This window comes from Camarhynchus parvulus, chromosome 1A, assembly GCF_901933205.1.
Source record: "Camarhynchus parvulus chromosome 1A, STF_HiC, whole genome shotgun sequence".
Classification (NCBI taxonomy): domain Eukaryota; kingdom Metazoa; phylum Chordata; class Aves; order Passeriformes; family Thraupidae; genus Camarhynchus; species Camarhynchus parvulus.
The window spans coordinates 214,947-241,822 of record NC_044586.1 but is presented as its reverse complement, the minus strand read 5'-3'; the positions used below and the strand labels follow the sequence as shown (position 1 = coordinate 241,822).

The following is a 26,876-nucleotide window of genomic DNA, read 5'->3' as shown; positions in this document are numbered from 1 at the left end:
TGGAGACTTGGTGCTCATGTGGCCTGACTGGCCCGGTAGAAAACTGCCGTGCACATGAAGGGGTTTGTGTTTCATCAGCCAGCCAAGGTCTCATCCTGCAAATGCAGTTTCATCTGAGTGTCCTCAAAATTGTCTCCTGAGTGATGAAGGATTCCTTCCTTTCCAGCCTTGTGTTGCTCATTCAGCAGTCTGGGTTTAAGGGGTGAGGTGTGTGCTGCTCTCTGACTCCCTCTGCCACAGGAGCCCTGGCAGGCTGGAGGTTTTGTGTGGAGTTTGCCCTTGCAAGAGCAAGTGCCGTTCCCTTTGGGTGTGGTTACACTGTTTCCTGCTAGTTTAGTGTATCCTAGTTTTCCTTTGATGTATCCCTGCAATCTACTTCCTTCACTTGCTGGAACAAAGTTTTCATGTGTACATCTTTTAGTCTTAAAGGTGAATATGGGGAGTAGCATTTCTAAACAAGGATGGAGTGGCTTGGAAACTGTTTTGAAAGTTTTAGGGTAATCTGCTGTAGGTTTGATTATTTGCTACCTGAATTTTGTGTTAATCTTTACAGACCAGAGGATTTGTGTTTCTGTACAGTTATTTAGTTGTTAAATGTTTTAGAAAATTGATAATGTCAATGTTAATGGGATAACCAGAAAGGATTAAATAAAACTGCAAGGTCCAGGGAGGGTCCCTTATAAACCTAACAAAGGTGTCTGTTAAAAAAACCCAACCAGCCAAACCTACAGGAAAATACCACACATCTTTCTGTATGAGCTGTTAGTAGGTTTTTAATTAGGAAAATATAAAAATAAGGGAATATTGAATGTGTGGATAATGGCTTTGCCTAGTGAAAGATTCAAAGATTGAGTTTGAAAGAATATTGACCTCCATTGCCATTTTGAAACAACAGAACAATGACTCATTTATAGATGGTGAAAATTTTCCTCGGGTGGTTGTCCTCCTCCTGTCAGAGTATTGCATTACGCATGTAAATATTTCCTCACTTATGCAATGTAAAAGTGGTTGAAATGAATCAGACAGTCCCTACTTTGGAGCAATTTCCTCAGGCTGTCTAAGGATTCAGCTTTAAGGATACAGCAGCTCTTGGGTATGAACAGTGTCATCAAAAGGCCATTCTTCTTAATCTGTCTTCAGTTTCAAAAATCTATTTGGACTAGCAAAATGCAGCTTCTGGCTAAATCTTGAAAGAACCTGGACAAGTGAAGCTCTAGCAAATAACTTGGGAAAACTTATGGATCAGAGAGTGATAGTGTCTAGGTGAAAGATATACACAGGATATTGTGCCCTGGATAGTGCAGCTCAAGCTTGTATTCTAAAGGAGCTGGGTGACTTGGTGGTGGATAGAGCTAGCTCAAAGAACATGCCAGGTACAGAAGTGCTGGTTGTGTCCTGTAAAACTGCTGAATAAAATCTGTTTGGAAGGTTCCAGTTGGAGGAGGCTTGAGTTGGCACGATTTTTATAGAACACTCTACTTTTGACAGCATTGTTTCTCAAGTCCTCAACCAAAGAAACAGTGTGCTTTGCTTCCACTTGGTTATAAATATCCTGCCAATTTGGAAACATTAATGCAGTAAGTTTAGTGTTCAGCCTTTGGTTTCCCACAAAGGGGACATAATTAGCAGTGGAATTTCCTGCAAACCTTTCTGCTTCAAGTTGTAGAGAACCCTTGGTCCAAAGGACTGGGTACATTTGCTAGAAAAGCTTGTGACTGAGTGCTCTGTATGCTTGCCTTCTTGCTTCCACCTAGAATCCAGGGCCATTACTTTCTGTAACCATTTCAGTGAGCTGCCATAGTTTTCAGTCTGTACTGTCACCTGATCCAAGCATGCGCCAAAATTCCCACCGTTTCTGGCTCCTGTCTGCTGAATCTGCTTTGCAAACCCTCAGCTCTTGAGCTTTTGCCTCAGCAAAACAGCCAACAGGCACTCCGTGGAGTGTGCTGGACACATGCCATCCTGCTTCCCTAACTCCTCTAATTGTTTATGTAAATCCTTAGCTTTACTAAACTTGTAAATGCTACGACAGCATCCCCATGTGAAATTGTGTGGCTCATGTGTCAAAAAAGGCTGCTTGTGAAAATCTATGTCAGAAGAATATGAATGCTACACATTGCACTGCATTCAGTGTTTCGTATCAACCTATTATTGCGATGTCATGGTGTTTGATTTTAATTGTAGAAAATTATTTTGTGTTTTAATACGCAAAGGTAAGTTCATGTAAACTGAATGTACAGTATTTATATATAAATATAATGATTATTGGCCTCTTTCTGGAAGAAAAAAATAGTCAAATGTCTTAAGCAGAGGTCACAGTCTTCTTTACAAACAATTGTTTCTGCATGACTCTTATAGAAATATTTGGTCTTGTACGATAAGAAATTGTTGGATTCTTTGAAAGATATTGGGCCTGATCCTGTTAACACTGAAGACAATGGCTGGAAAATGCTTCTTACCTCTCAAAAGAATGAAAATGATCCATTATATTTCTGTAGTTAATAGTTTTTTTAGTGAGGATATTGAACAGGTTCTTAGAATAAAGGGTTAAATGTTGTTTTAGTAAGACACAGCGTTGAGCGACTTCACGACAGTATGTGTTTCCATAATGGTAAGGTGTCCTTGTAGATGTTAGGTAAGAAAATTGTTACATCTCTTAAGTTCAAAAATTTAAACTATAAATTTTTGTAGAGGAAAGCTAAACGTTTGCATAGAATTTGGGACCCGTCATTTTTCTACCTTTTATGTTCACTTTAAGGATCCCTGTTTCCTTTCAGCATCTCATTCCATTTCAGTTTTCACTGTGGCTACATTCCTTTTCAATGTCATTCTTGTCTTTATCACTCTTACCATTATTTCACAGCATTTTTTGTGTTCATCCTCAGTCACTTCACCTGTTGCTAACTCTCAAATCCTCATCATGACTTGACATTTTGTTGCACTTTGACTTTGAAGTGTCACTGGTGATAAGTAGAAGCAGTTTTTGCCAGATGGAACCAAAAGGTGTAAAAAGTTGTAGTTTTGAAAATTGACACTTTTTTGTCTAGAACAAAGGGTGTTTCTTCTTTGCAGGTGTTTTTCTGTGAGGTACAAGAATTTGTGTGGCTGTTCGGTCAATGTTTATAGCCAGCTGCCTGTGGCCCAGTCTCACTGAGCAGGTGTTTTTCTGCATGGTCAGAGAGCCACTTGTGCTGCTACTTAGACTTTTCATGTACAAGGAGAAACACATGGCTTATCAAAACAATCTCTGGCCCATGACTGGAGGGGAGAGGAGGAATTGCTCCCAAGATCCATGTCCCTGTCACCAAAAAGAGTTAAAAAGAACTTTGACACAGAATGTACTTGTGTCTCACGTCCTCCGTACACTCTGAATTTGTCAGATGATGTAGCCTGGCCTTACAATCCCTTTCCAGAGATTCTCCAACTAGCCCTGCTGCTGCTCCCTGCTGCCATCAGAGCAGCCTGTGTCCAGAGGGGTACCTGCAGAGAGAAGGCATTTCCCATTTTCTGTACCACCAGTGGTCCTGAGAGCTGAGCTGGGGACCTCCAGCCCTGTGTGTGATAGGTTATTTCCGTGGGAATCCCAGGAATTCCAGAGCTGCTCCAGGAATCTGAGTCAGGATTGTTGAGTATCATCTCAAGCATTTATTGTCCCAGTCACTGAGAGGATTTAAACAGTGTTTTCACCCTGAGAGTGAAGTGCAGCCCCTCAAGAGCTGCACTGAAAAAACCTGCTCAAGTCACCTTGGATTACAGAACATGATTGATAGAGTTCATAGAAATCCCTTGCTTTGTGTCCTGACGTGTATATTTTTGTTCATTGCAGAGAACATTCCTAAGAACTCTCACTGTAAGGTTTTTTTCTGTTCAGTGTTTGTTTCTTAAAGCAAAGGTTGAATAAACTTTAGTCTGAGCATCCAGGCTGCTGCTGGTCAGTGTAGTGCTGTGAGTTGCACAAGCATTGCCATCTAAAGTTAGGTATAATTGAATATACAGACCTCTGCTCTTCCTTTGAATTAGAAAATGATCATTAGTTTAGTTTAGAAAAATTAGAGCCTAGTTCTAAATGCAAATTTGAGGTAAAGTCATGAATGAATACATCTTACTTTACAATATTTCTGTTTCAGTAACTTTTAAATTATGTGTATATCTGCATCTTGCATTTTTGTTTGTCATGTTGTGAGAGAACCAAGTGTATGATAATGTGGTTATCATACACTGTGTTGGTAAATATTCCTGGTAGTACAGGATTGGTTCCAAATAAATTCCAGGTTTTGACTCTGATATTTAAATTATGATTCAGCAAGGAGAACTCAGTAGCCAGTAGTTTGTGTCTGTGCTAAATTGGGTTAATTTCAGGGAAATTCCATAAGAATCTCTGTGCTCAGAACCCTTGGTAATGATTGTTACTGGTTTTCCCTTTTTTTATCAACAATTAACACAGTTGCTAACTACATTCATTGTAACAGGTAAGTTTTGAGAGAAGAGACAGCTGACAAATTCTAATTGTAAATTCAGTATTTGTTTGCTCCATGTGTAAAGAGCTTGTAAGGCAAGAGCTTTAGTTGTGGGGACTAATTGCTGAGCAGTTAAAAAATAAATGGACTGCATGAGCTTATTCTAGCAGCACACTCGTGTTGTGTTTTTGTATCTTGTAGTTTTCAAGAAAAGCAGGCAGGATATATTAACATGTGACCTTGGGGACAGTAAAGGTAATCTGAATCCATTCATGGCCATGGAGGGAAGGGGCAGTTTCCAGGATGCTGACTCAAAAAAGCACTGACAGCATACGTCCTGTATTTCTTCACGTTGGAAATGTAGAAGTAGTTTCAAATCCTTATGGCTTCTCACAGCTACAAGTGCCACAGAACTGTCTGCTTGGTTAGTGACTCAGTTTGGAACAGATATTTTCACAATCTGGTTAACAGAGAGAACTGCTTCCAGTAGGAAAACTTACTGGGGTTATTTCAGAGATACCAAGTGCACAGCAATGTGAAATATTAGTTTGCTACTAGAAATACTGTTTCATTACTGTTAGTTTCTCAGCATTACAGAGTATCTGATGTTAGACACTGCTCTTGTGTTGTTGGAAGCTGAGGGTGTGGTTTGGGGCTGAAAACAGGTAGAGACTGGAACAGTATCACAGTATGTCAGTGTTACCTGTCACATGGACAACAAGGAGAATGCAGGAATTTGTGAGAGTCTGCTCACGTGGGGGAGAAACAAGATAATGAGTGGAGAAGTCCTGTTAGTGTTTCCTTGAAGTGTATAGATAGGAAGGAATGAAAGTGTCCACACTGAAAGCCCGTGAATATGAAAACCTCAGCTTTTCAGGTTAATTGCATGAAGCTTTGTGTCAGCCTTGTCCAGAATAGTGAACTGATTTATACTTTGTCTTTCAGATGAACCCGAGACACGAGATGCCTGGTGGGCAGAAATCAGACAAGAAATAAAATCCCATGCCAAGGCATTGGGTTGTCATGCTGTAGTGGGCTACAGTGAATCAACCAGCATTTGGTAAATCATGATGATGATTTGATTTTCAAAATGCCTCAGAAAATGTATTTCATCATCAGTGGATTAAAAATTAACTATTCCAGTACAGGTGTTGGTACTGTCTATTCTATAACTACTTTACAGAGTTTAAGTGAGATTATAAAATTTCAGTATTAGGCATTTTTATATATGTTTAGATCTGGGGTTTAAGTTTTTTCTAATGAATGTTGCAATTTTTTTATTTTAAACTAAAGCTTACAATTTGTTTTGTAGTAACAATATTAATTTATCCATTAAGTTTTCTAAACCTAATCTACCTAAATAATTAAGACTGTTCCTAAAAGTATATGTATTGAAGTTTCATTATTGGATAACAACTGGCAGACCAGAACTTAAATGGACAATTTCACATTTCAGGCCCAAAAAAAAGCTTGTCCTGGAGCCAGGTGTGTCTGCTGATATTAAATAGAAAATTGCTCTGGTTCATTATTTTGAATTGCATTTGGGAAGTAGCAAGCAAATTCAAACATCTGAATTGATTTTCTTTCAAGTTGATTTTGCCTAAATATTTTAAGGTAAAAGCACTAAAAATTTGCTTTTTTAAGGAGAGAAGTTGGAAAAGTCTTGGTTTACCATATTTTCCTCAGTTACTCCATCAGTGAGGGATGAACACACCAACGTGAAGCATTTATTCCTTTGCTTGTCAGTCTCCTTGTAAAAAGCATGAATAGTTTGTATTCTTTTTCCTACCCTAACTACGGGGAAAGAATGTTTAGAGCATAGATAGGCAGTCAGGTATTTGATGCTTGCCTTTCTCTAAAGGAATAGAATGTGATAGTGTTTGATTATTGATAAAATATTTATTGGAATTGCCATACTTATTGCCAGTTCAGCTTTATTCCATGCTCAAAGCACAAGCCTGTGTAAGTACTGGTCTGCCAGACATGTTATGTTTGAAAAAGTATTTTGGAAAGAGAAACAACAACAAAAAGACAAGTGTATCATTCTAGAAAATGTGGGAAAGATTTTCTCTATCCTTTTTCCATATAGTATTTTATACTGAATGCTAGATGTTTGGTTTTTATTTAACAACTTGAGAATTATTAAAGCTCTGGAGTCATTCTGAGAGCTTGAACTCTGCTAAATCCTAAGTATGGTTGTTTACTTTACATGCAAAATGTACCATTTTTGTAACTCTTCTTAGTAAAATTTTACTGTTTTGCCACTTTTTGTCCTTCAAGAAGCACCCTTGTCAGTGTTGAGCTATAACTTCATTTTGAAAATTGAAAGTTAATAAGATGCTGAGGCTCTCAACTTCCCTTTTACTTTGGTAAAAAATTATGCCTTGGTTTTTTTAATGTTTATTTGGTTTGCTGTATTTCTTTGCATTGTTAACCACATAACTGAAAACCATATTTAAACCTGGTTAGCCTTTATCTTGTTCTGTTATTTGTAACATGAGGCAAAGCTCTTTAGTCTTCCTGTGCAATCCTCCTTCACCTTGTGCTTAGGCAATGGTTATGGTTTAAATCCCAGAAGAGGATTGTGAGTTTTAATGGGTGAAATTGCACAAGTGCACAGAACTAGCGGTGATGTTGAACTTCACTGAGACTTGTAGTAGCCTTTGAATGTGATGATTTGCTATAAAAGCAGCCAGCAAGCAGTAGGAATTCACTGTGTTGTTGTTCTTTTCTCTTATAGTGAAGAGGTCTGTATTTTGTCCGCATCTGGCACAGCAGCTGTACTGAACCCTAGGTTCCTTCAGGATGGCACCATGGAAGGCTGTTTGGAACAAAGGTTGTCATGGCAGCCTGGCTTCTTTTCCATAGGGTCAGAGAAGGGAGAGGTTGATTTTTTTCCTCAGAGCCAAGATAGTTCTTCTCTATTAGGGTAGGTTACAGTGTTACAGTGCAGGATGCGGGACCAACCACTTTACTGCTTTTCACTAACAACAACCACCACAGGAGTAATGGAGCTCTGCACCCAATTAGATACTCTGTTTTTATTTCTAACAGTCTCAATAAGGTAACACGTTTGACTACTAACACAGACCATAACTCAGTTTTCTCCTTTGCTGCTCTTCAGGTCTCTTTTCTCTATTTTTTATCACCGTAAAAAATGACAGATGTTTGATAACTTACATAAGCCAAAAGTGGCTGTGTCTGTAATGTGTGTATATGTGCTCCATTAAATATTATTTATGTGTGGGAGATAAAGTAGCTTGGTTATTAAACAAATATGATGCCAGGTTTTTCCAAAATAGGTATGTGTTTGTTGAAGTTGGTGAACAAAAGCATGAAACTGAAGGCCAAACATGAAGTTTCCCTTTGTTTCTGCTCTTGCAAATAGAATTTGAAGCATGAGCATTGCCACAAAGTTATTTTTGGGGAAAAAAAGATTAATTAATGCTTATTGGTAATTTATTATGTGTCAGGGTAGCAATCAAATATTTCAAGGGATAATTATAGTTGTAAGCAAGGCTATTCCTTACACTTTAGCACTTGCATTGCTTTTTCCATAATAAACCAGTCAACATGGTTTATTTAGAATTTATTATTCTTTTACTTTGTTAGCAGAAGACCATTGTCTTCTAGTGTAGATAGAGTTTTAAAAACTGTAGCCAGAACTAAAATACCTGGTTTTGTAGTCACTATATGACGGAGAGAAAGAAATAGCATGTTTGTAATAGAAAGAAAATATCACTTTTTCAAAATGTGTATATGGGCTACTAAGAGTCTTGGCATGGATTAGAAGTGCCAGGAGGAGGTAAAACAGACAAAGCTCAGGCTCAACACAAAATCTGTTTGCCAAAGTCTTATGATAACTAATCTTCCAGATCTGTGAGACTTGCTTAAGCACCTCTTCAAAATCCCTGAGGAGAATTGTTGATGTGAAACGGAATCCATTTGCAGTGATGCAGTTGGCCTGTGCTTTCCCTGTTCTTATTTTTGTAGGGGTCATTCCTGGGTATTCCTCATGGGGGGGAGAGACTGTGTTATAAGGAAATAATTCATTTTACCTTATTGTGCTGCTTCTCAGAAGGATGATTGGTTTGTTGTTTGTATTCTATTCTTATGGAGATTTGGGCACAATGAAAAAAAGAGAATTTTTGGTGTGTTTGGTACAGGAAATTCTGTGTACAAGTGTTGTATCATGGATTTCATTTGAAAGTTACACTGCTTCAAGCCAGTTCAGTGATGTTACAGGTTTTTATGAATTGTTGGTCACCGAATGGCCTTTTTCTCAATCCCTGCATAAGAAGTTTCAATGCAAGTTTTATTGTTAGCATTTGAGCAAGTAGTGTGCCCCCTTTTCTTCTTGTAGTCAGTATATTGTAATGCTTGTCACATGGTGTAATGGAGCAGAGTTCAGCTGTGGTGCATGATTTGAGTAGGTCTCTGTAGGTGTTTATTTGCATGTGCACTTACTGAGCATGGTTAACAAGATGCAGAGGTTTTAAGCTCTCTCTCCATAATGTATTTTTAGGATTGAAGAAGCTTCACCACCAGGTTGTGGATTTTGCCATATCCCATATGATGAGTTGAACATGCCATTTCCTGCTCACCTCACTTACTGTTACAACTGCAGGAAGCAAAAAGTTCCTGATGTCCTTTTCACCACAATTGACCTTCCTGTGGAGGCAATAGTTGTTGGGAAGGGATGTCTTATTCAAGCCAGGTATCTGTCTAAGTGCTTCCTTAGTCTAGTAAAGTTTTGGAGACCTCTGAAAGAATTCCTGTTGTTAAAATCCAGTGTGTCACCAAACCTTATAAAACATAAAATTGGCGTGTGTTCTTGAATGACATTTCTCTCTGAAAGTATTGCTGCACTGGTGTGGGCTTTGAATTTCAGCTTGTAGGACTAAACCCAAAGAGGGGAAGATGACTAATATATAATCAGAGATGGGATTGCTATGCTCTGTTTTGTTCTTTTCAGATAAATATGGCTAATGCTTTAGCTATGAGGGCCCTTGGGTTTGGTTTGGTTTGGTTTTGGGATTTTTTTCTTCCTTCCAATGTGTGACTTGAATAACTGTATTAATAGGAATTTTAAGAGTTCTACCACTAGAAATTGCAGTAGTAATTTTCTGTGCTTGTGCCTGAAATGTTTGAGGCTTGCAAGAGAAGATGTTTGCATGAGGGCTCTTACTAGAAGAAAAGCTGAAAAAAGAAACTTTCAGAAGGCACTGTCTCAAGGAGTTCTTGTAAAGAGCTGGCACTTTATTGCACTGTTGCAGCAATCTAGAGGAATTGCAAAGAAGCTGCACTAGGTTACCCAGTGAGGAGGGAATTGCAGATGGTCCAGGAATTGGAAAGAAGCTGCACTAGGCTATGCAGTGAGTGAGGAGGGAATTGCAGGTGGTCCCTTGGAGCCTCCCCAGACCTGTCAGAGCTCTCTCTGTGCTCCTGTGTTCCAGGCTGTGCCGGCTGAAGAAGAAAGCTCAGGCTGAGGCAAATGCCACCTCCATCAGCAACCTCCTGCCCTTCATGGAGTATGAGGTGCACACACAGCTGATGAACAAACTCAAGCTGAGGGGAATGAATGCCCTCTTTGGGCTGAGAATCCAGATCACCGTGGGGGAAAACATGCTGATGGGCTTGGCAGTAAGTACTGCTGGGATCCCGGGGCGGTTCTGCTTTCTTACACTGTTTTTTCAGGAAGACATGCCAGTGTTGTGGGATTCAGAGTCATCAGACATTAAAATGTCATTTTTAGAGCAAGTATCTTAATTATTGTAAAATCAGGACAGACTTGTCTTTCATAAGCAGAAGAAGAAGATTCACATAGCTTGAAAATGGTAAAAGACAAGATGATTAGAAAGGGGATGAGAGGAAAAGAAACTTCAAACAGTTAAATGGCACAAATTGTGGAAAAATGATGGTATTCTTTAAAGATCCTGTCAAAGAGATCCCTGTTCTTCAAATTGAATTTGCAGTTCCATGACAAATAAGGTCAATTAAGCTTGTCAGGAAATAATTTGGTTATTTGGCAACAAGGGGAAGTTCTGTTGCCTCTTCTTTGATGGAGCTGAAGAAATAAATTATAGATTTGAGAAAGTCAAGACATGTTCATTAACAATATTTTCTAACCCCATTCTTTCATGCTAGATTAGAATAGTGAATATGCTGCTTCTTCCTGCATCAGGGGATGCTTGGGTAATTCTGGCTGCCATCTTCTTTTGTCTTTCATGATCTGTTTCCTGAAAATAGAAATAGGGTTGTCACAGCCTCACTGATGCTGTGGATGGTTTGGCCAAATTTTAGATCTTCAAAAACTCAGAAAAACTTTTTGCTTATGCAAAACATACTGGGGCAGAGGCTTTAATTTTTAGTTTGTTTGGAATTTTTAGGCAAGTTTCAGAGTTCCAGCATGAAAAATGGAAAAGAGGGAGTTTTCTAAAAGAATAATGAAGTTTTTTTCGTAAGTGAACAGAAGAGAAAGATCTGTTTGTTTGTTTGCAAGAGATGCTGCTGTAATTTGCATGTTACAATGCTGTTTTAACATAAGCATTATGGAAAGCTTTATATGAAAATATTAGGAATTCATGCTCATATACTTGTCTTTTTCTTTGTGACTTTTTAAAAGTCTGCAACAGGGGTGTATTTAGCAGCTCTGCCAACACCTGGAGGTATTCAGATTGCTGGGAAGACACCAAATGATGGCACCTATGAGCAGCACATATCCCATATGCAAAAGAAAATAAATGATACAATAGCAAAGAACAAGGAACTTTATGAGATTAATCCTCCAGTAAGTAAATCTTTGATTCTTAAAAAAATAAAGCATTTTGATTCAACTACATACACTGTATATCCATTTTGTCTTACTGAGTCACTTGGAACAGAAGTTTATTTACAAATAGAGATACAGACTTCTTTCACTGGATTTTGGAAAGCTGCTGGAATTTTCAGATCCCATTGCCACACAGCCAAATCACTGTGGTATTATTTAGATGTATTTCTCAGTAGAATGATTTTCAGAATGATCTGATTCATAGAATTGTTAACAGCTTGTGGAGAGTTTATTTTTCTTTTTAAGCTGGGCAGAACATCGCTTAATTCTTACATTCTTTTTAGGAGTTACCTGAAGAAATTATTGGGTCTCCCATTCCAGAGCCAAGACAGCGTTCCAGGCTGTTGAGATCTCAGTCAGAAAGCTCTGATGAAGTTACAGAGCTTGACCTTTCACATGGGAAGAAGGATGCTTTTGTCTTGGAGGTGATAAACATTTGCACTACTCATGTTCATACTTTTCTTCTCCTGGAATATATATTTTAAAAAATTTTCTTACTCATCTCCAAGAACAGTTCCTAAATTGTGTTATGATTTTTTCCTTGTGTATCAATAGAAAAAGGGAAGTATTAGATTTGCTTTGTCTCTCTTTTCCTTACTCTATTTGCTTAAAGCACAGCTCTGTCTACAGACTATCTGAAAAGAGATTGCCCTGCTGTTCATGAATATGTAGCAGTCTCTAGATTAATAATTAAGAGCTGTTAAGAAATGTCCCTCTGCTTGCTTCAAGCAGCAGATCAGACTAATCAAGAACTCAAGATCTATTTTCATAAACACTGAGGTTCTGTGTTGCCACACTTTATATCTAGCAAATAAAAAGATTGTATTTTCTTCCTGTTTCAAAGCTCTTACTGTGGCAGATGAACATTCAGAAGTATTAGTTTCCAGCATGGGTTGTATTCAGAGCATTCAAAAAATTGCATGTGCCAGGAGAGCACATCAAAGATTTTCTGAATTTCGGCTATTGCTTTTCAAATGTAAGGATTCACAACTTGTGACAATACCTTCCAGCTCTTTCTACAGCTGCAAGCAGAAGGAGCAACACCTGCAGATAAATAAAGGGTGTAGATTTCTGTTACCTCTCTCCACTGAAATTTTGGTTAGTTTTGGGTTGTTTTTTGAAGGAAAGAAAAAGACAACCCCTTTGACATGGAGAGGGAGAAGGAGCCACATTACTTGACAGAAACCCCTTCAATTCTGGAGTTAAATTATAAACCATTTCTAAAACACTTGATGAGGAAATGTTGGCAGTTATTGGTAAATGTGGGTCTCTCGGAGGTCAGTAAGACAGCAGGAATGTAAGGGCACAGCAGAAGTGTTTACAGCAGGTAGCAGGGCTCTCAGTCTGATCTAAGACTGGTAAAGGTTAATTGGAATGGAGGTTATTTGGTTTCTTTTGGAAACTTCCTACTGGCACAGCAACATGGCTTTCTCAATTCTTCCATCTTTGCAGATTGATGACACAGATGCAATGGAAGATGTACATTCTTTACTGACAGATGTTCCACCACCTTCTGGTATAGTTACAACCATATTTTTATCATTTATGCTGTAGGCTGCAAAATGACAAAATATGACTAGTTTTATTAAAAATTATTTTAAAAGTTCCAAGAGAACTGACAATATTACTGTTTCTGAAGATTTTTAGGCTGAATTACGGATTTGTAGGATTCAGGTTAATGAAAGTAGAATGGAGAACTAATTATTGCCTGCTATCAGTTGTCTTTATGCTATTTCTTGTTGTATAGATATGTCATACCTTTCCCAGCAGAACTGCTGGATCTGCATAAGAGGCAAATAGAGTTGTCCATTATTGGAAATTGCTCTGGACATTTGATTTGTCCTTATCCTTCCTCTTGTCATTGTGGGTTTCCTTGTGTTTCTTCTGAGAAAGTCTTGATTTCCTTCCTAATATCTGATACCAGTGTTAATCTTGTCATGTCAAGCTCAGAACTGTCCTTGTATTATCTATTGCTATCACCAAGTCTTTTACTCCTCACTGATTATCCAGTTCTGCTGCAGTTGATTTTTAAATTAAGGCCATCAGCCATCATCTTGTTTTATCCTCTTCTGCATGTAAGTTATGAATGTGTTTGAAGCACAAAATCCAAAATTACAGATGGTTTTCTGCTGTTGTGGAAAGCTCTACCACACTGCTGTAAAAAGAAAAGCATATTTTCTGCTCTCATGTTATTGTTTCTGCATATCCTTTCTAAATCTTACTTGATTTTTCAACAGAATTTCTGCTTTTGATGTTCTGAAAGACAGTCCATTAATGTTTATACCCTCTGCTGCTGCTACACAATTTCTTTTCCAGCTCATTTTGTGCTTTTATATAGGCCCTACCAGACTGGATTCTTTTCTGCTTATTTAACTCTATCTTCAGGATTTCAGAATCACTGACTTGCTGTTAATAAATTATTTTATTCTGCTGTTTAGTGATTATAATTCTGTTTTTCATTTGCAATCAGACACTGCTGTAGTTCCTTTACAGCCTTTTCTGTGCTCTCTATTAAAGGTTGGTTTTTTAGCTTTCCATAGCACACCTTTTTATAAAATTTCCTCATTTGTGCTTAGTTTATCTGATAGAAATAGGTGGAGCAGTTGTGGATTTGGGATGTTGGCCCCTCCTACAAGGATTCTGTATTTGTTTTTTGAATGTTGATCTCATTTGTGGTCTAATATTCAATATTCAAAACCACATGAGGGAAAATAGTTGCAAAGCCTTGTCACATACGTTTCCTTTAGGAGTACTTTTATATTGCAGTGTATAAAGTAGATTTTTTTCACAAATATTTTCTTCACAGGGTTCTACAGTTGCAACACAGAAATTATGCCTGGTATAAATAACTGGACACCAGAAATTCAAGTAAGGTTATTCAAAACTGAAACTTTTGCTAAATTGTGTGGAAATATGCTGTAGTAATTTAAATAGATATTTTGAAAGCTAAATTCAAAGGACACCCTTGTGACAGATATAAAATAGTATTTTGGTAAGAACAATAAGGTATGAGAACCTGGGCTTTTGTTGTTTTTTTTTTTAATGCTGTCATGTAACAAATAACCTAATACAGAAATATGAAAGTAATTACAGTAAATTTGAACTTCAAGGGTTTGGCTTTTTGTAGCCCCTTAATGGGGACAGATTGTTGACAGTTTTGCTTAGCTAACTTATTTTGTTACTTATTGAACATAAATGTTAACATATTTTACATTATTTACCTTCTTTATGAATTTGGGTTTAAGACAGTGGATGAAATATATTTTTATATGTTGGCAAAAAATCCCCATGTTTGTTTCTAATTCAGATGTTCACAGCAGTTAGAGTGTCCAGATTAAGCAACATTAACCCAACAAATCAAACACTCAATAAGAACTTTAATGATCTCTGTGAGAATCTGCTGAAGGTAAGAATCTTATTTCAAATGCTTTTTTATGTGTTCAAATGGGAGCCAAGGAAAATTCAGCTGTACTGAAATTAACATGTGCCTCATAATTCTGAAAATAGACTGCAAAGTGTCTGTAATTAGCTCATGGGTTTCTGTAAAGATAGGTTCAGCCTGTTTTAGTATATTAGGGAATTCCTGAGCTTGTGGAACCTGAAGGAGTCCTTTGACTAGCAGGATACTCTAGAAATAGAATCAGCTCTAGAGTAAATTGCATTCTGTCCTGAGTTCACAAATGTAATTCTTCTTCAAGAAAAAATATCATTAGATGACTTCTGCTATGAAAAGAGTTTTGATCCCTAATTTCTCTGACATAAACCCCCCTTTTTCCCTGAGTAACACAGAATGATCTCCTGTCTCCAACAGAGTTTGTATTTCAAGCTGCGCTCCATGGTCCCCTGCTGCCTCTGCCACGTGAACTTCACTGTGGCTCTGCCAGAGGATGAACTGGTTCAGGTGAGGGCATTGGGATGAACTGGCTCAGGTGAGGGCATTGGGATGAATTGGTTCGGGTGAGGGCATTGGGATGAACTGGTTCAGGTGAGGGAGTGGGGATGAACAGGCTCAGGTGAGGGCATGGGGATGAACTGGTTCGGGTGAGGGGATTGGGATGAACTGGTTCAGATGAGGGCATTGGTTTGAACTGGTTCAGATGAGGGCATTGGTTTGAACTGGTTCAGGTGAGGGCATTGGTTTGAACTGGTTCAGGTGAGGGCATTGGGATGAACTGGCTCGGGTGAGGGCATTGGGATGAACTGGCTCAGGTGAGGGCATTGGGATGAACTGGTTCGGGTGAGGGCATTGGTTTGAACTGGTTCAGGTGAGGGCATTGGGATGAACTGGTTCAGGTGAGGGCATTGGGATGAACTGGCTCAGGTGAGGGCATTGGGATGAACTGGTTCGGGTGAGGGCATTGGTTTGAACTGGTTCAGGTGAGGGCATTGGGATGAACTGGTTCGGGTGAGGGCATTGGGATGAACTGGTTCGGGTGAGGGCATTGGGATGAACTGGTTCGGGTGAGGGCATTGGGATGAACTGGTTCAGGTGAGGGCATTGGGATGAACTGGTTCAGGTGAGGGCATTGGGATGAACAGGCTCAGGTGAGGGCATTGGGATGAACAGGCTCAGGTGAGGGCATTGGGATGAACTGGTTCAGGTGAGGGCATGGGGATGAACAGGCTCGGGTGAGGGCATTGGGATGAACTGGTTCGGGTGAGGGGATTGGGATGAACAGGCTCAGGTGAGGGCATGGGGATGAACAGGCTCAGGTGAGGGCATTGGGATGAACGGGTTCGGGTGAGGGCATTGGGATGAACGGGTTCGGGTGAGGGCATTGGGATGAACGGGTTCGGGTGAGGGCATTGGGATGAACTGGCTCAGGTGAGGGCATTGGGATGAACGGGTTCGGGTGAGGGCATGGGGATGAACTGGCTCAGGTGAGGGCATTGGGATGAACTGGTTCGGGTGAGGGCATTGGGATGAACAGGTTCGGGTGAGGGCATTGGTATGAACTGGTTCGGGTGAGGGGATTGCTGCCTCCAGGCACGGCCCTGGGTGTGTTTGCTGCTCAGGGTAACCTGGGCCAGGATTTGAGTTACTGCTGTGGCTGCTGAATGCTTAGATGGTTTTTCCCTATTGTGTTTCTATGCAAAGAACTGCTTGTTTGCAGAATTATTTTTCAGATTGCACAAGAAATCAATTTACCTAATGTGCCAAATATTTCTGATTTGCAGATTGCAGTCACAGCTGTTGCCATTACATATGACAAAAACCAAGCACTACAAGCCAACAAAGCACCTACAGAAAAATCACAGCAAAGAGGTAAATATTGTGAGGCATCTTTCCTTTTTATCCCCAGTGTCTAATGAGTCTGGATTGTAATTTCAGTTACATGTGCAGATCACAGACCTCAGAATATTCTGAGTTGAAAGGGACCCACAAGGATCATCAAGTTCAAATATAGATATTTTTCAGGGAGGGTCTTTCAACACATAGAGGTTTTTTAGAGTTCATGTACCTGACCTCCAGCAGGATGACTTATCAAGTATTATGTATTTATTTTATACAATCAACAAATTTACAGTACTTTCTTATTCTGTGATACTGCTTTGAGTAAAAAGTTGGTGTAACACATGATGACACTTCTGTTGTATTTTGGAACGTGTGTAAATCATCATCAGGGAATACTTGCTTTTATAAGTATAAATTTTGTCTGTACTTGAAGAAGGTAGAAAATAAATTATTTGTAATACTTTTAAAACACTCCAACCTTCTGCAAACCCTTAGGCAGGTCAGTAATAGCTTTGGAGTTCAGTGAAGCACGTGGAGGGGATGGAATAGACTGCTGTGGTCTGCATGGGTCACCTTGCTAATGAAGCACCAGCTCATGCTAGAAATGCAAGTGTGCAGTCTGCAGTGGGGATTCAGACAGAACTCTGAGCATACTCAACTCTTCAGACTGGAACTGGGTAGTAGAACAGAGCCACATGTTTCTAAAACATTAATTATAGCTGACTTCTTCAGTACAGTGAGGTGTTTCCTTGCATGTGAAATAAGTGCTAACTTTTATTATAATAGCTGACATAGATCCAACTGCAGAATCAAAATAAAAATGCATGAATGGACTTCATTTTTCTCCTAAAAACTTGAAATCCTCTTCAGTGGAACACAAGCTCTGTTCAATGTTGCAGCTGGATTTGTTTCTGCAGAACTGCATCATTTTATGCACGTGCTGAAAGTACCTGCTCAAGTCAGACCTGACTAAACTGACTTTGCTTGTAATTACTGGCAAATCTTATTTTGGGGGTTAATTATCAATTGGCCATGTTTTCTTTGTTGAAGCGTCTACAGACAATGAAGAACAGCTCCAGTTTCCCTTGGAACTTTCCTCTGATCCCCTTTCTTCTCAACCATTCTCTCCAGCTAAAGGTCAGTTAAGGGGAAGAATATTAAACTGTTGTTCTTTATGGGTTTTGAGTTCTGCTCTTTCTTAGTTGTAGAGGCTTTAAAATATCTGTACTTCACAGGCTTTAAATGTGCTCTGCTGCCTCAGCATAATGGGTATATTTACTCCTGCTGTGGAATTTTTTGAGAGTCACAGAAGGTGGCTTGGCTGATCATTCTGTCTATATTTCCTCTCTGTGCATTCAGAATATTGAAGATGCTGCAAGCCACTGGGTGTTGGGTTTCATCTGACATAATTATCAATTACCTAATACTGAGCCTTGTCCCATACTGGAAATGGCCCATATAAAGTACCTCCATGTTTTCTCAGCATTAATCTCCTTGTTTTCATGATGGGAAATACTTTATCTGCCAGATACTGATTGCATGCAAGTTTCCTTTGAAAGGAGCTTAACCTGGTATAGTAAATAATTGTCCAGTGCAGCACACTGTAGCTGTTAAACAGCTGCTTTATTTTACTGGAGATAAAGCTGCATTTCAGGAATGGCTGTCACAGTTCCTCTATGGCTGCATTAAAAATTCAATTCATTGAAACCAGCTGTCTTTAATTCCTTCTCCCTTGTTGGATTATCTACAAAAAGGTTACTGAGAGGAAATTGAATATCTGGGAATTACTGTAAATGTTTGAGCTCCCTTTTTGCCTGTTACTTCTTTTGTGTAAAGAAGGGTGCCTTCCATACTTACTTGTATTTCCAGATTAATTTCAGCAAAAAGATTCTTGTTTGTTTCGGGTTTTTTTAATACTTAAATTTTAATTTGCTGCATTTATTTTCAAAAAGAGAAGCCACCCCGAGATTTCTGCTGGTGTCTGTAGCTGTTACTGGGCACTGACCAGAGGAGGGCAGCCTGTTCCCATGTACCCTTTTCCTCTGTTCTCCACATCCCATACCGTGCCGTAGGCAGAGCAGTTCAGCCTGAAAGTTCTTCATCTGTCATTTCTTCACAACCTCATTGTAGTTACATGTGCTTAGCAGGTTATTTAACATAGCTCTACTTTTCTCTAGGATTGTTGTTTAAAAATACTGATTTACAGTCTTATATAGTAGTGACCTTTGATGAATTAACATATTAGAATTGCAAGGTGGATTTAGTAAAGTGAATTATTTATACTAACTCTGTTATCAAAGTACACAGGATACTATATAGAGGGTGGGTTTTTTTCATACTTGAAAAAAATCTCTTAAAAGGGTCACAGAATTGTGGAGTAGTTTGGGTTGGAAGGGACCTTAAATCCCATCCCATTCCAGCCCTACCATGGCAGGGACACCTCCCACTGTCCCAGGCTGCTCCACCCCAGTGTCCAGCCTGGCCTTGGGCACTGCCAGGGATCCAGGGGCAGCCCCAGCTGCTCTGGGCACCCTGTGCCAGGGCCTGCCCACCCTGCCAGGGAACAATTCCTAATTCCCAATATCTCATCCAAACCTCCCCTCTGTCAGTGTGAAGCCATTCCCCCTGTCCTTCACTCCAGGCCCTTGGAAATAGTCCCTCCCATCTTTCTTGGAAGCTGTTATCCTGTAACTCTGCTTAATAGATGATCTGAACACAATTAATTTTGTTTTGTTAGAAGCCCTGGAGGGTGCAAGTTCCCACACAGGTATTCCTGCTGCTCAGAGAGGTGAGTTTCCTTAATTCAGCCATCTGCCAGAACAGAATGAGCATCCTTGGGATATTGGTATACTCTTTTTGGATGTGTCTTACTCCAGGAAGTGTTTACTACTTAACTGAGAGTGCATGCTCTGGTGTGGCTTAATGAGATCCTAATATTTTGATGTGATTTTTCATGATAAAGTTAGATTTGTAATAATGACAGCCTCTCTGTCAGGTACATTGGTGTAACTTGATGTGACAGACAATGAGTCCCTGCTCAGAGAGCTGTTTTGCCTGTGTCAATTTGAAGTTAGCATGTGTTCCTCCCGTTTCTTCAGGATAATGAAGAAACGGTGTTTGCAACCCCCCCTTTTTTTTAAAGATGTGCAAACACCCCTGCAACTAATACCAAAAGTCATAGCAGAAACAACTCTTACTTCTTATTGTAATGATAGTGGGAGGGCTGTTGGAGGGAGGATGTTGGGGCAAGGAAGACTGTTTTGTAAGGAAGACTCATTTGTGTTTAAAACAGAGGTGTTGTTTCAGTTTGTGACTCTTATCCTCATCACCAAAGGTTTTTCTTTTTTCACTCTGTAGCAGGTTAGTTATTGATAAAGACATTTGGGAAATTTAAATCCTGATCAGCAGCTCCTTGTAAGGAAAAAAAAGCAATGAAAATTAAAAAAGGCTTAAATAAAGTTTAAAAAGCCATAACTTACAGCCTAAATTGAGATTATAAAAAAACCTAATCTAGCATAAGTCCTTAATGACTGTATTTGCATGTTTTTTCAGTGCTGAAGTCCCACTCAGGCAGTTGGTTCAGAGCTGGGACACCACCAGAAATGGGTACTTCGGTTTGGACACGTCCAAGCCTAGCCTGTAACTTTTGCTCTTAGCCAGACCTGCGCACGGATGGTTGTTCTCTCTCAGGCAGGAACCATTGCCTCCTCAAAAAGGAGCACTGGGATGAGCAAGAGACATCATCCATATACTTTTTTTCTGTTTTTTTTTTCTTTTGTTTTTCTGTCTGTGTTTCCAGCAACGTCAGTTGATTACAGTTCCTTTGCAGACAGATGCAACAGCTGGATAGAGCTCATTAAACTGAAAGCTCAGACCATAAGGCGCGGATCAATTAAGACAAGTAGGCGGCTGTTTCTACCACGTTCTGATAATCTGAGACATATCTCTGATTTCCCAGTGGTGACTTAGTGGAGTGCCCTGCCCAGCAGGAGCATTGCAGATCACGTGTGAGGGTGAAAACTGCTGGCATTGTTCTGTAACCTCACGTAGGGTTGATGAACCGTAGCATAAAGAGCAAAATAAAGTCTTGCTGTAATTAGTTCTCCATACGTGTGTACGCCTACTAATTGTATAACATCCACTGCATGGATGTAGGTGTATGTATGATCTTGGAAAATTGGGGGTGAGAAACAGGAAGCAATCACCAAGGGGACAGTCAAGGCAATGGTCACTAAATTAGCAAGTGGTGAGTTGGTTTTCAGCAGTTCTTTGGCCACAGGTCTGACTATCTTGCTTAAATTAGCAGAGATTAATACCTGTTTTAATGGAAAATGCTGCACTGGGGAAACACAACAACTTTCACACTTCCTATAATTTGTTCTTCCAGCAGAATACATGTTTCAAAATGTTGGCACTTTTTCCTTTACCTTCACATAATAACTGATGGTTGTGTGTGCAGCTGCTCGCCTCAATGTTTTCCTTTCGCAGGAATGCCACTCTTTCAATAAATGCCATTCCAGCTTCTTGTCTCCTTTTGCATGCTTTGCATGATGATTTCCTTTCTCACGTATGTGGCTGAGCATCACAGGCAGCTGAATGTTGTCACCAAGCTATTTGGAAAACCATAAAGAAGAGTTTTTGTGTTTTGAGGAACACTGATGGATCTTGATAGTTATTTTCTGCTGTTTTCTCCCATTTTTCAGCTACTTCCCTTGAAAAAGCAAGTCCATTGGCTGAGGGGTACTTGAGGCACCGTTCTGTCCAGCTGGGCACCAATTCCACTGTCTCAGTTGTTAAGATGACACCTCTTTCCTTCCTCCCTGGGGCGAAAATAACCAAATACCTTGGGATAATCAACATGTTTTTTATACGAGAAACCACTTCTTTGCGCGAGGTGAGCTGCGTGGCAGGGATGCCTTTTATGCCAGGGAACAATTTCTTGTTATTTGTAGGAGTCAGAGGTTTGAGTTGAGGTGTGGCACAGCCAGGGAGTAGAATTTGTGTCACCTGGGGGAAGGTGCTGAGTGCAGAGCAAGTTCCTTTGTGCTGCTCTTGTCACAGAGCACGTGGAGCCATTTTCTGTTTGGCACTGTTAGGAAGGGGGTTAGTTAAGAATTGCCACTGCTGTTGAATTGGATAGAGCACTAAACCAGTGAGTTTTTAAACAGAACTCTATGGAAAAAATGTGTCTTTGACCAGCAGTGGCAGAAGTTGGGATCATTTGAACCCAAATTAAATGCTAAAGAAAAAAATAAGTCATCTATTCTTCTCTCGTTTAGCAAGCTCAGTGAGGAACTTTGACAGTGTATTTCATCAATTCTTTGGTTAATATAACATTGCCCATATCATAGATCATGTTCTGCTGATTTTAACATTACATTCTGTGCATTCTCTGTAACTAAACTTTGTGTGTTGAGCATCAAAAGTTACACCATGAGTCTGTGACCATGCAACCAGCTTAGAGGTGAGGTTCAAACCCTGAGCTCCATTCTGCATTGGGAAAACAAATAATCCTCTGAGCATGTCAAAATGCAAGCCATGTTCCTTTTCATTTTCCTCTCCTTCTGGGAAGTAGCTGTATCTTTGCTTTTGGCCACAGAAGGAGAGTGTACCTCTTGCTTGGCTTGTCAGTGCTGAAGAGTGCTGGTTTTTCCCAATTACACATTGCTGAAATTACAGAGCAGATGTTAATAAAAATGATCAGTCTTCCTGGAAATGGGCTGTGAACTCTCTAGAGAAACTTGGATCAGACAAACATTTTGTTTAGATCTTGCAACTTACTTCTAACTTCCCCTTTTAACTTGAGAAATCCATGTGTGAAAAGGACGGTGTTTTCAAAAGATGTCAGAGCAGGGAAATGGTCACAGGACATTCCTGGAGTAAGTGCAGATTCTGTAGGTACAAATTCAGTAGCTGATGAGCTTTGGTATCTGTGATAGCAGATCCCAACAAGGATCCCCTCCAGCCCTGCCAGTTTGGGGCTATTCCATCCTGTCTGTCACTCCAGGCCCCTGTGAATGGTCTCTCTCCATCTGATTTGTGACTGTGACCCTTCAAACAGTGAATGGCTTTAAAGTTCTCCCCACCATGTGGGATGCACTGTGTTTTTCAGCTGATAGATATGTAAGAGAAGTAAAATATGTAAGAGAAGTACCCAGCACCTTGTAGCCAGATGCAATGCCATATGTGGTGTGTCTTTTTTCCATTCCAGGAGGGTGGTGTCAGTGGTTTCCTGCACGCTTTCATTGCTGAGGTGTTTGCCATGGTGAGAGCCCACGTTGCAGCTCTGGGAGGGAATGCAGTTGTGTCATACATAATGAAGCAGTGTGTTTTCATGGAGAACCCAAACAAAAATCAGGTACACTGGGGTGTGAAATGACAAGTGCTCTTGTGGTTAGTATGACACAAATATGCATTTTATGTCTTAAAAAACCAGCAGTGCTGTAAAGCCAGAGCTGCGCAACATTTCTTGATATCTTAGATTGTTTGAAGAATCCAAGAGTGTTCTTGTACTAATACAATTATGGGGATGTTTCATAAATACTCAAATGCATAAAAGAACCAAGCTTGCTAGAGTAAGTAAATTGCAGGAGACAGTTGCACAGTAGTGCAGAACTGAGTTGGTATTTCTGATGCTGCAGTGTAGGGTTTCCATCCTAACTCCATGTAAAGTACCTGGAGTTGCTCATGTAAAATGCTCCATCTTGTACATGATGGGACAAACCTTGATTTGTGAAGACAACAGCAGAATATTCAGTAAATTAAATATGTTCAAAACCATAAGGAAAGCAGGCACAGATATGCAGATATTTCACTGTGCTGGTCTCCCAGGAATCCACCTGCATGTTTGGTAGCACACAAGGGAGCAGATAGAAAAGAAACTGGCACAGGTTCCTTCGCCAGTAAATGGTAATAATTTGTCCTTCTCCAGATAGATCCCTGTTGATTTTTCTGTGTGGTTGTCTTTAGCAGCTGTAGGCAAACCCAGAGTCCGTGCTGGTTGGATGTGTGGTAACTGGGCGCTGTCCTTTTGCAGGCTCAGTGTCTGATCAATGTCAGTGGGGACGCTGTCATCTTTGTGCGCGAGTCGGAGCTGGAGGTGCTGCCCGTGCAGGCTCCCGCCGCCGCCCCCCAGCCCACGGGCCCTGCTGGGGATGTCACCACGTGAAGGCACAGCACCTGCCCTGCTCTGCTCAACACAAAGCTGGTTTCAAATGGGGGAATCTTTGGGTTTGCATCTTCAAAGTCAGGGTCTCTCCATGGATCCACAGCCAAACTCCAGGACAATCACTCTTTTTTTGTTGTCACATAACTAAGTCAGAGCAGGAGCTGGCAGCTGAGCTCTGGTTCTTTATTCCTGTTCTGGCCTCTGTGAAACCAGGCAGCAGGTGAAGCACTCACAGGAGAATAGCAGGCATCTCATGGAACTGTGGAAGGAAGGAAAAATTCTGTTCCATTTTTGAGCTGTTCAGTGGGACCAGGATAAGTTGTCATCCAGAACCATTTCTGAGTGTGAGTGTTGTCTGTCTGTCTCAGCTCAGGTCAGGGTGGGAGGGGGGTGCCTGAGAAGTCTGGGTTGGAAACCTTTGATGAAGAAGGGAGAGATTGGTGTGCAGGCCAAGGAAACGTGGGCTGGACTCTGAAATTCCTTTCCATCATAGAGTGTGGAGAGAAAAAACAGTACCAAAAAGTTACAGTTTGAATTTCTGCTCATTGAAAGTATTTTTTCTTATTTTGTTGTTGTTTTTATATTTGGGAGCGTGGGGCTGTTGTTTGTTTCTTCAGTTGTTTTTTTAAAAGCTGCCAGACCACAATGCTGTGATCCTGAGCATCCCTGTGGTGGGACAAAAAACCCCAGAACACAACAACAAGTTCCAGGGTGTGTCTGGTGCTAATACAAGATGTTCATTTCAGTATTGACAAAGCAGGTCTTTTCGTTATTTAAGACTTTGGGCAAGAATTTTGTCCTGAGGTTCATTTTCCTAAGGCAGGATCTGTTTCAAGGATGACATAAACAGTTCCCCAAAAATCAGTTGTGCAGAGGTTATCCTGCAGCCTCCTTCCTGTTTGAATGCCTGGCTAATTGGAGATTGATTTATGTGTGTGACACTGGTTCCACTGGGGTCTTTTTGTTCTTTTCCAGTGCTGTAGCTGGGAAATAAGGGTACTGCAAAGACAGGAAATTTGTCATTTCCACTAAAAGTCCGAAAGGTGATGATACTCTATTGTAAAAAAAACCAAAAAAAACCCCAAAACAAAAAACCTTTGATTTGAAGATGCATTCTTGCTTAATTCTGACAACATTGTACATGGAACTTGAACAAAGATGTAAACTTGAATGTAAATATTCTGTTCAGAGTTGAAATTAAGCAGTGGCATGATTATTTGTTAAAACTAATTATTTCATTGTAAATGAGCATGAAAATCATTCTTGCACAATAAATATCTTTATAAAATTCACTGTCTTAATGTGTGTGCATGAGGTGAGTGTGTAAGCTGGATGTACTAAAGGTGTCCCAGCCCCATTGTCCTCAGAGGAATCTTTTCTGTACAGCATGGAACAGCCTGGGCTGAAAATGGTGTCCTGGGCTGCAAAGAGAGCCCACAGGAAAGGTGGGGAGAAACTATTCCCAAGGGATGAAGGACAGGGGGAATGGCCTCACACTGCCAGAGAGTGGGATGGGATGGGATATTGGGAAGGAATTCCTCCCTGTGAGGGTGTGAGGCCCTGGCACAGGGTGCCCAGAGCAGCTGAGGCTGCCCCTGGATCCCTGGAAGGGTTCAAATGAGGTTGGATGGGCTCAGAACAGCCTGGGACAGTGGAAGGTGTTCACTCCCAACGTGCACCCAACAACCTCCTCAGCACCTCTCCTCTCCTCCCAACAGATGAACTTTTAAAGCTGTTCCAATCCAAACCATTCTGTGATCCTGTAATTCTGATATGTTGGGGGTTAATTATCCTTTATATTTAAGTGTGTGAATTTGGCCCTTTCCGGAACACATCACTGACACCGTTAAATCATCTTGCTAAATTCTGTAGCTGTTGCAACCAAAGCTGCCATGAATTCTTTTGCCTGTAAATAGCTGCAGTTCTTGATTGTTTTGCAAGGCAAATCTTGTTTCCCTTTGAAGCTAATGGCAGAATGTGAGTAACTTCAAAAGGTCTTGTACTGGCACCAAAAGTTGTGTGCAGCATGAGTATTCAGCATGAAATATCTGAAGGAGCGGACCGCAGTAGCTGGTTTTGATTATTTCCCTTCTGAGGGGTGGTGGTTGCTTCTAAGGAAGCATTAATGCCATCTTTTCTTTTCTAGCTGTGTCAATGTCACAGCTTCCTCTAGTGGGTTTCTCTGTAGACACAGAGGAGCTTTCTTATCTAGAAATTTTAATTCTTCTCCAATTATTACTCCAGAAGTGACAGACTCAGTTTTTAACTGAGTCACAAAATTCACTTCTACTTTGTCAGTTGTGCAACTGACAAAGGAGAAGTCCTAACCTCCACCACATGGACGTTGCTTTTTACAGTCACCTGTCCTACAAATAAACTGACATTATTTTAATAATGTAGTTAGAGTGGCATCAAATTCAATGAAGTTGTTGTTTACTTCCTTGGAAGAAAGGTTTGTTATGATTTGTCTTAACTCAACATAGACTTTAGACTTTAAAAAATGCAAGCAGGCCCCTCTGAAATAAAAGGGGTCTGTGCTCCAGCAATTAAATCAGAGTCCAAGCTAAATGGGAATGTGAAAACAGCCTGGACAGAAATCTGCTCAGATCCCAGCACAAGCAATAATTCAAATTTCACCTGATATTCTGCAATAAAACAGCTACATTGTCTCATTGAATTTAATGAAGCACGAAGTCCAGGGTTTCTGCAATTAAAAAGGTGTGTGGGACAAGCAGCTGATCTCTCAGGCACCCTGGCTCTACTTTAGGGACAAATCTGACAGGAAATGATGTGAGACTTCTCAAAGGAGTTGCCCAGGCCATTAAGAAGTCTGACACTGGAGCTGGGAGTGATTAATGGCTTGGGTGGGTTAAGCAGGGATCTGTTTGATAACAAGCGGCTGCTCTGGGGAAGGTTCCAACAGTGCTCCATCAATTTCCTTGCAGCTCATTCTGCGGCACAGCCAAGTGGCTCCACGTGCCTCGTGCAAAGTGGGCGAGGGTGTGGATCCTGCCAGGGACACCCTGGGCTGTCTCTGGGGCAGAACGGAGAGCACAGTGCCAGCCCAGTGCAGGAAACACCAGTGCAGAACCCAGAGCACCACACAGAGCTGCTGAGGGAGCAGGAGCTGCCTTCCCGTGGGGCTGCAGCACAGGAACCTGCAGGGGCAGCAAAAATGGATAT

The 26,876-nt window shown here is 40.5% G+C and overlaps 1 protein-coding gene across 8 annotated transcripts in view; it reads left to right on the top strand.

Annotated features, from left to right (window-relative positions):
- Positions 1-24,981, top strand: part of C2CD5 (C2 calcium dependent domain containing 5) — a 53,783-nt gene extending 28,802 nt beyond the window's left edge. For 2 of the 8 annotated variants that reach the window (XM_030959855.1, XM_030959860.1), the window contains exons 10-26: positions 5,403-5,517; positions 7,198-7,293; positions 8,983-9,174; positions 9,914-10,100; positions 11,083-11,247; positions 11,574-11,714; positions 12,742-12,805; positions 14,096-14,157; positions 14,597-14,695; positions 15,101-15,190; positions 16,468-16,555; positions 17,576-17,662; positions 19,263-19,313; positions 20,325-20,426; positions 21,229-21,419; positions 22,737-22,883; positions 23,562-24,981. In XM_030959855.1, the coding sequence (XP_030815715.1) occupies positions 5,403-5,517; positions 7,198-7,293; positions 8,983-9,174; positions 9,914-10,100; positions 11,083-11,247; positions 11,574-11,714; positions 12,742-12,805; positions 14,096-14,157; positions 14,597-14,695; positions 15,101-15,190; positions 16,468-16,555; positions 17,576-17,662; positions 19,263-19,313; positions 20,325-20,426; positions 21,229-21,419; positions 22,737-22,883; positions 23,562-23,693 (2,009 nt within the window). In that variant the 3' untranslated portion in view covers positions 23,694-24,981. Of the gene's footprint in view, positions 1-5,402; positions 5,518-7,197; positions 7,387-8,982; positions 9,175-9,913; positions 10,101-11,082; positions 11,248-11,573; positions 11,715-12,741; positions 12,806-14,095; positions 14,158-14,596; positions 14,696-15,100; positions 15,191-16,467; positions 16,556-17,575; positions 17,663-19,262; positions 19,314-20,324; positions 20,427-21,228; positions 21,420-22,736; positions 22,884-23,561 lie in introns of all 8 variants that reach the window. The other 6 variants (XM_030959858.1, XM_030959854.1, XM_030959853.1 and 3 more) reach the window with 6 other exon arrangements.
- The last annotated feature ends 1,895 nt before the right edge of the window (positions 24,982-26,876 follow it).